Source organism: Malus sylvestris, chromosome 15 (assembly GCF_916048215.2).
Source record: "Malus sylvestris chromosome 15, drMalSylv7.2, whole genome shotgun sequence".
Taxonomy (NCBI): domain Eukaryota; kingdom Viridiplantae; phylum Streptophyta; class Magnoliopsida; order Rosales; family Rosaceae; genus Malus; species Malus sylvestris.
In genome coordinates, this window is record NC_062274.1 from 36893751 (window position 1) to 36905569 (window position 11819).

Genomic DNA, 11819 nt, shown 5'->3' on the forward strand with positions numbered 1-11819 from the left:
TATGGGCTTGGATCTTTAGACCCCCAAGTAGCCTAAATTCTTCAATGACACTAATTCCACGTACGCCTGATAACCTTCTGTAATCATCCATGACACAATCTACTTGATAAGCCCCGAATAAGAGACTTGGGCTTAGCATAAATAATGACTAAGGAAGTATGGCGTGATGAATAGGCATAAGCATGGCATGAATATACAACTTAATCATTGTGGCATGGCATGTTGGTAAATATATTCCTCGTCGATCCGGCGCCTTATCATGTGTTTAGGCTTGAATGTAGGCTTTGCGTGACAATTGGGCCTTGAGACTTGGTTAGATTGGTGTGTGACATTGTTGGGCCTCAACATTAGCCCCTTGATTATTTGGGTTATGAGAAACCTTGAGTGGGCTGAATAATCAACCCCAGGCCTAAAGGATTCCTTTTTGAACGTGGGCTTTCTAATGAGACTTTTCCTCTTCCCACGTGGCAGCAGATAAATCCCTGCCATTGTGCTCCCTTGCTTCTTGTGCACGTTCAATCATAAAGAGAAACTCTAGGTATTTCCCCGCCTCCATTTGGTAACCGTTACAAGCTGCTATTCTCCCTAGGACAAGTATTTATTTTGTCCTTGTTCTTCCTCTCATCCTTTAATTCTCCTTCATTCTTAAAAATTTTCACAACTGTTGTTCTCTCCAAATTCTTCTTTGCTTCCTGCACTGGGTTGTGTCCTCTCGTTCATGCTTCTCTGTGCTCTGCAACAAGGCTTTGCTTAGGTAAGGAAATTCTTCCTTTGACACATTTTTTGAACTTTTCTTCTCATTTTATCTTCTCTGTTTGCCGTGGTGATGCAATTAGGAATCCATCTCTCCTTCTTGATTATGTGTTTCAAAGATTTTGGGGTTTCAGTATGGACGCACAAGGGGTGCTCGTCATTCCTTCGAGAAATCAAACTTCACTCCTTGGGTAGTCTTGCTGTTTCAAAACCATATGTGTTTGCCCTCTATGATTTCTTTCTTGCTTTACATGTATACTGTGCAACTATCATTTAGCCTAATTTTTTTTGCATGTTGGTGCGTGCTTGAGCGGGATCGATTGATCAATTGCATTGATCCGCTTGGCATGATTTTTTTTCCATATAACATGTTTTTGCTTGGGAACACGTATAGCACACTTTCGCTAGCTAGATCTTTTAGGGCTTTGATAGCATGGCATGTGTAGGGAAAGTTGCACGTGTTTTGCGTAATAGCATTTGGGGAAAATAGTCTTAAGTCACCAATATAACGGTCCTTACAGAATCTGAGAGAATTGGCATAGTTGCTTATAGGCTGGAGTTACCACCAGAGTTGTCACAGATACATGATATGTTCCATATTTCCATGCTTTGAAAGTATGTAATAGACATGTCTCATGTTCTACAACCGCAACCATTAGAGTTGAGACAAGACTTGAGCTATGAAGAAGAACCAGTGGCTATCCTTGATAGGAAGGATAAAGTTTTGAGAAATAAAGTCCTACATTTAGTGAAGGTTCTTTGGATGAATCATCATGTTGATGAAGCAATTTGGGAGACTGAAGCACTTATGCGAGCTTGGTATTGTATATGTTTCAGTAACTTCTTGTAGAAATTTTGTGGACGAAATTTTCTTAAGTTAGGTAGATTGTTACAACCCGTCCGTAATTTTCTAGTAATTTAGTCCTACATATAATGAAAGATAGATTATAAGTACGGTGAAACCAGTATCCTAATTGTTAAGTCAATCATAAGGAAATCGGCACACGTGAATGACTTTAATTTCATACTTCCTCGGTAAACTCTACAATGATGGGTTTAATCGATCGGTATGTGCCCTCTGTCCACAAAATCCAACTAGCGCTCTTAAGCTTTCTCATGTCTTTCTCCACCGGCAGGCACCAAGAGTGGGAACAGACATTTGTATTAGGCGGAGCGTTCTCACTAATGTAAAATTACCAAATGCCCCTACAAGGAACTTGCATTGACTTTATTTGTTGCGACACTTATGACATATTAGTTATTATATTTGAACAATACTCATCGCTACGAACGCATGGATACAAGATGAACAAGATTTGGACTTAAAACAAAGATTTTATGGATTGTTAAATGCTAGGGCATTTTTGTACATTTCTCTCCATTTATGGAGAGTTCTAATTGACTCTATGGGTGCAGTGGGACCCACTGAGAAGGAGATATTTTCCTTTCCTTCTATCTCCTTCTCAACTTCTGGAAAGCTCTGTCTCTTTCTTGGTTTCTCCTCCTCAATGACACACAAAACCACAACCGTAAAGTCCTCATTGGATTGTGTTTTTAAAATCACCATCGTCTTCCTCTCGTCGCCACAAGTTCAACCATGGTCTTTGTTTTCTAAAATTCGAAGTTTAGACGCAGTTTTCGGAGCTTCATTGTAAGGAGTTTTTTTTCGGCGAGTTTCCCATTGTTTCTAGTGGAGGTAAGGCCTAAAACCACTTTATTTGTATCCGTCTCATCGAGTAGATGAATTTTGATATATGGATCGCATAATTCGGTTGAGAATCAAGTGAGAACGAAGCTGAAAAAATTCTCTGAATTTCCCAGTGAATTTTTCCAGAAACCGATGAGGTTTCAGGCAGGTCGGGTCAGGGTTGACCACTGACCTTAACCGGTCAACGTTGACTGTTGACTTTTTTTTAGTTTTGGCCCAAGACCCATCCTAGGGTAATTCAACATGCTGATTCCAAATTCGCACTCCGTTTTTTTTTTCAAATTCAATCATTTTAGATGCGTTTTACAAATATGTCATTTATATGCTTAGATGCCATCAATTCTAAAGGCCCTAGAGGACAGACCCAACTTGAGGAAGGCTTCCTTGATGATCAATGAGTGGACTTTTATTTCAAAAATATCTTATTTATCTCAATTATAAGCATGCCTAGGTAAAAATGAATTTCAGTTATATTTTACGATTCACCGATTTCATGATATATTTTCAGAGTCATGAATTATGATTTACGAGTTTGACAAATTTCGAGACTTTACTACCAGGTGTACGATTCATGATATATAGTTTATGATTTAATGAACGTTGGATTCTTTATTACTTATCTTGTGGCATGCATACACCCATACAGATTTAGAGTATTGTACCACGTCCACGGCTGTAGGACATAGCTTGCATGTGTATGACTATTTTGCTTGTCCACATTATGGACATGTCTTTCCAACTTGTCATTGCCTAGAGATTACTCGGCAATGACATGATTATATTTCCAGCTTCCATTGGCTACGACTAGTGGATGATTACATATATCAGCTTACATGTGTATTGGGGTACCATAATTATACTCTCAACTTGTCATTACCTCAAGATTACTCGGTAATGACATGATTATAGTTATATTCTCAACTTATCATTGCCTAGAGATTACTTGGCAATGACATGATTATATTATCCAGCTTCCATTAGCCTACAGCTAGTGGATGATATTGTATGTTGTGTCATATATATATATAATTATCAGCTCTCAATGCATATAGGTATATAAATCAGATTTAAGTTTTTATGGCATTCTTGGCTTTTTAGAAATTATATATAGTATTATATGTGCTTTCAAAACAGGGGGTTACTATTTCAAAAAATAAAATAGTTTTAGAAACCTTCAGGATTCAGTAGTCGTAAGAGTGATCACATCTGACATCGAGGTACTTTCTGCTTTGACATATTCCACTAAGTATTGTACTTACTCAACATATTCATAGAACTTGTATTTTGGTAATTATGCTCTGAACCCATTCTCATGCATGTGATCGAGGCTCGGAGACCCATTAAGTGACCTTTCAGGGATGTGTGAAATAAATGTGATTACTTGTAGGTGATTTGATTTGGGCTCATCCCTATTTTAGGGAAAGTTCTACCAAATTTTTAGTAGATTTTAATATTTAGTAATTTCAGTTATGATTTCATGCATATCATGGTTTTGTCATCCATCTTGGTGATGGCCACACCTCAATTTTATGTCCACTGGACTTCGAGATCAGGGTATGTCAACTATTCACCTTCTTCTCTCTTAAAACTTTGCCACCATGGTGAGTGGTTTCTAGCACTCATCTTATCCCAAGTCAAGCTTGGTGAAGAGACTTAAAGGCCACCTACTTTGGTGGCTCATGGAGATTCATATTCCAACACAAATCCAATTAGTAAAGGAGCAAAGGAATGAAGGCCCTCTCTTGGGGATTAGCCTTTGCCTATGCCAAGAGGAATCTACAAAGATATAACAAATCTCATCTCTTTTCTTTTGATTTGAGTTGAGTAGTTCACTACCTACTAAGCTTTGAATTTCATGGTTAAAGGTAGGGTTTTTTTTTTTTTTTTTTTTGAACAAACGTTATTATTTACACTAGGGGAAAGGATGTGGACTTTGCCTCACAGTGGGCTAGCAATGATGTGGTTCAAATTCGCCTTTGGCGTGAAACTAAATTGTAGTATTAAGTGGCTAAAGATAGGTTTTTGAGTGCCTATGAACAAGCTTCCGTCCTTCAGTGTGTTAGTGGTGCAATGATGGTGGTAGTAATGGGGGTGGTGGTGTTAGGTTGTGGCAGTCATGAAATTCATGAGATTCTCAAATTCCGATTTTTATGAAATCAGCTTTTAAAAGCAACCTACAACTGCTTTCAAGAGTTAATGTCTGGAGGTCATTACTTTTAAAATAAACAGGATATTTTAGTTTTACCAAACACTTTTTATTGTTTAACTTTAAAGTGAAGCAGCTTTGGCGACAAAAAGCAATACCAAACGGGGCCTTAGAACCAAGGTAAAAAATAAAAATTATAAAAATGGTGCCATGAAATAACAAGGATCAACTCAAAACTAAAATCTTTCATTAAAACCTGTATTACAAAGAAAGATGTTTAATAAGTTAGGGAGCTGTTACTTGCAATCCTTAAAAATTCGATCATGCACTCCTCCATAGCGGAAAAATTTGAGAGAAGTGCAGTTTTTGTAGTGCTAATAATAATTCCCTTAAGTTATAATCCGAAAAGATAAAACTCTTTTCGTTTGCTTAACTAGCAAGAAAAGTTTTCCTTGGCCTACTGTATAATTCTATACCTAAGGGCCCAATCATAGGCCAGCTCTATAGAGAAATACAATGAATGGCTCAATGGAATAACTAGAAGAAAATTATTGACCTTGCAACAAGAAGTAAAGCTTGAAAGTGGGAAAGAAGAACATTAGGAGCAAATAAAATCCCAATTAGGATTGCTAGACGGTAAGCCGTTAACGTCTATAGACGATAGCTCAGAGAAAATGTTGAGTAGGGTATTCTTGCTCGTATCCGTTATAGTCATAATATAGCCTCTCACCTTTAGCAATATCACGAGTAGCAACCAAAAAGACCCGACATTCACCGTTAACACTGTATCTTACACATTTACAATTCTGCTTCTTTTTACCTTCCCTGCACAAAATTTGTTACATTTTAACCACAACGGATGCAGATAATCCCAATCCAATAGATCCGAATTCCCAACACAGAAATATACAGTTTTATCATATGAAGTTCATTGGAGGCCACAAACAAGTAGTGTTGAACTAGAAAGAAAAAAAAGATATTAGGCTTACAGGGTATGATTGTTGATGCCGTTGATAAATCGAGCGATGTTTCCACGTTTATCAGGGCAGATGACTAGACTTTTAGATGGTTCAGTTGCTAACAGAAGGGTCATAATACTGTCACAATCGTCATTTTCCCGATGCTTTATGTAATCAACATCACCCGTGTATTCAGCAATAAAAGTCATATCCTTGATCTGCTCATCAGCCTCTACCGTAAAACTACATAAAAATAAATGAATGAATTCAACACAAGCCTAACTCAATATGCAGGTACCATATAAATCAGGGGTTAGTAACAGTAAAGGTCCCTGAACTTTTCCGTGTTTGATATTCATTTCTGAATCTTGTGTGGCATTTTGATCGTTTCCCTTAGATCCGTCCATTTTTCTGTAATATTTAGGAGGAAATAGGACTTTTTTCATCCAAAAAATTTAATAAAACAGAAAAGAACAAAAATTTCAAGTCCTTCCTAAGCTCCTATATGGGAAAGATCAAGATATACTCCCTCTCAATAAATGGGAAATTGGTTGAAATTATCATTTTACAAATCCCAATTGCTGAATCGATCAAATTCAAATATTGACATACGGATAAGATTTATAACGTATCAATCAAACATTGGCAATATATTGATCAAATACGAAAAAGTGATCATTTCAAAAATTCAGATTTGTACATTGATCATTTCAACCAATTTCACCAATAAATTTGCCCTGAAGTTAAAAGAAAATAGATGGAGTTAATAAAAAGAACGAAAATGCTACTAGAGAGTGAGTTTGACTGTTTGAGGACCATACACAACAAAATAAAAGGTTCAAGGACGAAAATGTAACACAATGACAAGTTCAGGGACCACTGCAGTAATTGACCCTATAGTTCAGTGCACAACAAAACTAATAGACCTTCAGAGGAATAAAAAGATTATATAAGAGGGCACTGTAATATCATTCAAGATATTGTCTCCCTTCACATGAATTAAAGATTAGTGCTGTAAGAAGAGGGCGCCACAAAGTACTATGAGATACGTTACCCTTCACGTGAATCAAAAGCTACTGTAAGAGGAGGGCATTCGCCTCTTTTACACATGGCTCTGCAAAGCTCCAATGTCTCGGTATCTTCCTTGGAAAGAATCTAATAGTAAGAATGCCAGTACTTAAATCACATGATGGAGTTGATATATCAGTTGGCCTTACAAATGGTGACTAATAAGCCTTGAGGAAACTAGAATAAGAGATAAAAAACCTGCATGCCACCGTCCTCAAACTTGGACTGATTTGCAGATCTATGAGCCATTCTGGGCATGTAAGTGAGATTGTCACTGAATTCCATGTGCAATGCTGTTAAAGCAGAAGCCAGGGAACCCATTTGTTTCAGCCTTTGAGCAGGATCTTCTGATGAAACAAATGGAAGTATTCTTCTTCTTCTCTTTTGCAACACCAATGATCCTGAACGCCTCCGGCGTTTTCTGGTATCTATTCAAACAATAACAACCAAGTAAGCAAACAAAATAAGCACAGGAATCAATTTAAAAATAATTACGTAATGCAAGAGAGAAACAACCTAACATCTTTGATCTATGTGACAGCATATCACAAAAAAACAATTCACTGAAGAAATCAAATATTGTATACACATGACCTCTAAGAATATAAGGGTAGAAAAGTTACAAAGCTTCCTATTAGGGTGTGAATAAATAAATCAATAAAACCTGGCAAGAAAAGAAATGCATGTTTGAGAGCCCTAAATAGCTCGTAGAAGAAAACTATACAATTAAGAGGTAGAGAATTTACAAAGTTCCGAATAATGGAGATGGTGAGCAAACTGAACTGTCCTAGGTTTTCAGGATGCATTGTGCCTTAAATATGTATGTTAGTGTGTTGTTAGAGTAATAAGTTATCTAGAATACTATTCATTTCAATCATAGCCCATTTTCACAAGTCAATTTCATGCCTAATTTGGCCTTTTCGTTACGTATGGTACAGAAACCTTAATGATGCACGAATGGAAAAACCCACCAACTTCCCGCTTCCTTTCTCACCAATTGAATGAAAGCATTTCATACCCCTGAACTCCACTAAACTAGTGAACTGCAATTTGTCAAATATATTTTATGCTGTTATTATTATTCAACGCTCATAGGCACATAATGCTATTTTTTTTTTCCACTCCTATATGTTGCTTCACAGTTAAAAGGGATACGCTGTAATGATCTAAAGTATTCTACTTTTCACTACCTAATTTGCAAGAACATGGGAATAGATTCTACTAGACCAAAACAAAGAAAAGAGGGCTTTAAGAGAAATAATAAACCACTAGATTTCTAATGTGCTGGATGCACTGCGGGAACTTAATCTTCATATAATATTAAAATGTTTAAATATGTTCGGTAAAACCATCTTACATACTTAATAGGGCTTTGCCATTCTTTCCTTCTGTAAGTGCTTTACTTTTTCAATAGGTAATTGTTAAATGTAAGTGAGTAAGCAACCAGGAACAAGGCTATTGGAGAAACATAATTATACGGTTTTCTTTTGGATAAAGTGGGGATATGTGATATCCCCTCAATACAACATGGAGACTTCCAGGATAGTTTAGTAATACTTTTTAACACAAAATGGACTAAAATCTGATACTTAACATATTATTCTGGTCCATTTTGACAGAAAATGGACCAATGATATGGAATCTGCACTGTAACTATGTTCACTGCAGAGTGGCAGTTTTGAAAAGTAGCAGCACCAAGTTACATGAAATTTAAGTCAGAGGCAAGACAAAATATTATATACGATGGAAAACTACAAGAATGTTTTATGTCCTTGCTAAATTGTTTTGGATGGAGATAGAACACAAAGGAAAGCATTCCTCACTGTATTGCGTAGAGCAGTTCATACATTGGTTAATGGTTATGCACGAGTAAAAGAAGATTAGATAGTGAATATGGCAGACAGTATTGCTAATTGGAATTTTTCCTTTTCCAATCCAAGATCACACAGCTCACCTCTAACCTTACTCAGATGAAAAATATCTGATAATTCTTTAAGCAGCACACGTCTTCGCACTACATCAGTATGTATGTATAAACAAGTACTCTAATTATTATAGTTATGATTTTGAGCAAAGTCAGCCAATATTATGCATCCTAAAAGTCTTAACTCCAAACTAATACTATTAAGTTCATGCATTGTTAGTAGTTTTATATGAACCTGACAGTCGAGATACCACTGGAACATGGATTTATTGCTTAGTTAATAATGAACTAACATTAAAGAATCTACATTTGGACAATAATGACTTTTATCGGACTTGTTAAGAAGTGATAATGAATGGATATTATGTGTTACCAAAACACTGATGGCATGTTTACTTATTTGAAATGGGAGAAGTCGTGAATGGGGAAGAGAAAGAAGGAATTGGCATGGGATCAACTAACGCCTTAATTGATACGATTCCTACTTTGCCAAGCATTCGATTAAGGAATTCAATGTGGAATCCACACTTTCTTTTTAGTTCCATATGTGTTAGTAAGGCAAACGTAGTGAAAGTCAGTAATTAGAATAATTTAAATACCCATGCTCTAGTAAACGTATGTATGCCAAGATTTAGGATAATTTCAATACCCATTCCATCAAAGTACACATACCATAAATATATCATTGAGAAATGTTATGACGTTTTTGTTAGAATCAATGTAACAGAATAGTTAACTGCTGTTGTCACGAGTATCACTGGTATGCTTTTCTAGTTTGTCAACTCTATAACTCAATCTTGTTTACGATCTTCATCGTGTCCTCACATTCTAAATTTGAACTCCCTAGCATAAGAACATTATAAACCCAATGTCTTCCTTTGTTAGAATCAATATAATGATCATGAAATGTATACCAACCACGAGAAGAAATGATACGAAAACCCATGGGAATTGCAATGACGAAAACTATAAGCACAGTTGAAGACCATATGTACCGGAATTTACCTTGAGGAGACGCACATTTGTCTTTGGGATCATGATCACTAGGTTTCTGAATCCGGAAAAAATCAATAATTTTTTTCTGCGAGAAACCTGAACCAAAAACCAAACAAAACAAAATAAAATGAAAATTTATAAATAAAAACATGAATGTAATTGTAACTCCAAAGGATAAATAAATAAAAATAAAAAATCCCCTACTTCTTACTCGTCTGTGTCCGGAGCAGGAAGGGCAGAGCCATGATCCAATGGGGACAATGGCGACGATAGGCCGGAGGCATTTCATGTGGAAGCCTCTATCGCATTTGTCGCAGAGAAGCAGCTCGTCGGATCGGTCACCCGACCTACAATGCTCGCAGGTAACGTCGCTGTAATCGCCTCTCTCCACCACCGTGAATTTAGCCTTCGCCATTATCTCCGCCATAGGCTTCATCTTCTGCGGCGGCGGCGACCCGGGCGGCGAAGGCTGGCGAGGAGCCGATGTCCTCCGGTTGAAGCGGATAAGCCGCTGAGCTGGAGCCGCAGCCGCAGGCGAGGAGGAGGTGGCCGGAGCCATTAGAAATTCAGGTAAATGCTAGTTTTTGTTGATTGAAGGCTAGGAATTAATTAAGAAATACGAATGGCGGAGGAGGAGGAGGAAGAGGAAGAGTTTGGTTGTTCGTTTTCGGAAGGCTGGTCTCCCCTCTCGCGGGGTTTAGGGAGAAGGCGTAGGAAGGTACTGTTGGTGATGACGTATGCAGGCTACGACAATGCTAGCCCTGTGCGTGAACGGATATCAAAGGGTGCGTTTGGTACGTGGGACGGGACGGGACGGAACGGGACGAGGCGTTCCGTCCCGCGTTTGGTGCGCCAAAAATGGGTGGAACGGGCTGTTCCACGGGACAGATTTTGGGTGTTTTTGCGTTCCACCTCCCCCCTGGAACGGGTTTGTTCCACGTCTGTGGAACACAATGTTTTACCATTTTAAGACAAATATACCCCATGTCCTTTTCAAAAATTACACCTTCGTTCCGTCCCGTCCCGTCCCGTCCCGTCCCGTCCCGTCTGCGTACCAAACGCACCCAAAGTGCGCACCTTCGGAAGTTGGGGTGGAATAAAATAACGAAAAAACCGAACCGAAATCGAAAACTTCAGTACGGGTATCAGTATGATAAATATGTTTGTTTGGTAAAAACAAACCGAACCGAATTTTATTATATATTAATTAGACCAAATTGGATAAATGATCTCTATGGTCATACGGTACTCGGAAGATAGCCCTGTGCTAAAAAAAACTCAGATTTAAACCCATGTGGTGTACTCCGTTGACAAATGTAGTTCAAAAGTAATTTTTTCGTTAACTATCTGTTAATACATGTGTAAAATTGTATTTTGACATATGCACTCTTCCTCGTCTCTCTGCTATCTCTGTAACACATCCCCCACCAATACCGCTTGAAGCAGGTTATTGAGATGCAGCTCCTTCACCTCAACCAGCAATAAATCATCAATCTCTTTCTCAATATCAAATACTGTCTCATCAACTGGTGCATCCATATAATTTCCCATACTTGAAGCTGCCTTGATGGTTGATTCTTTTAATTCATTCAGTCCCTGCAATACAAAAGTGTTTCAATTAAAGCACGATGATCACCTGGTAATTAATATCATCAAATGTTCTAAACTATGGTCCTTCTTGCCATTGCAAATCAAAGCCACAGGTTAAATATATCAAAAAACTTGAAAGTCAAAATATATATTCTTGTCATACTTGAGATGAGGCCTCCTGGTAAACCAAAGGCAGAGCATTTGTCGATAGGCATCTTTCATATTTCCATACAGTTGTCCCAAGCTAGAATTATTTCTCATACTTGTGCGTGTTGTTGCTACAAGTCGATTACGAAGCAACTGCACAAGTAAACATCATTATGATCAAAAGGGTACAATCGAAGAAAAAAAAAGTTAGATAAAGAAAAGGTTTTGTGTGATTACCCGGTGTTTAAGAGTAGCTAAACTCTTTGTATGCACTGGAGACTCTGGGATGACTCCATTTGATGGAGGAATTCCAAGCAGACCACACATTAAAGGCTACCATGAAAAAGCTCCAATGATATAGAGGACTGGAACATTAAGCATGTCCTGCAAGAGGCCAGTCTTTCAAGCCTTTCCAGTCTTGCTGTTTGTAGAAAGCAACGAGAGGCCAGTCTTGAAGCTTCCTGCTAATCTCAATGACGGCTTTCTCATAACTGATTTTGTGAAAATTCAAATTACAGAGAGAGCAGA

General features: G+C 37.7%; 1 protein-coding gene across 1 annotated transcript; it reads right to left on the bottom strand.

Annotated features, from left to right (window-relative positions):
• Positions 1-4834: 4834 nt before the first annotated feature.
• LOC126603303 (probable Histone-lysine N-methyltransferase ATXR5) lies at positions 4835-10358 on the bottom strand. Its single transcript, XM_050270109.1, has 6 exons — positions 9759-10358; positions 9564-9650; positions 6833-7062; positions 6621-6721; positions 5597-5809; positions 4835-5432 (listed from the first exon to the last, which is right to left on the bottom strand). The coding sequence occupies exons 1-6, from the start codon at positions 10111-10113 to the stop codon at positions 5273-5275; spliced, it is 1146 nt and encodes a 381-aa protein (XP_050126066.1). The 5' UTR covers positions 10114-10358; the 3' UTR covers positions 4835-5272.
• Positions 10359-11819: the final 1461 nt, after the last annotated feature.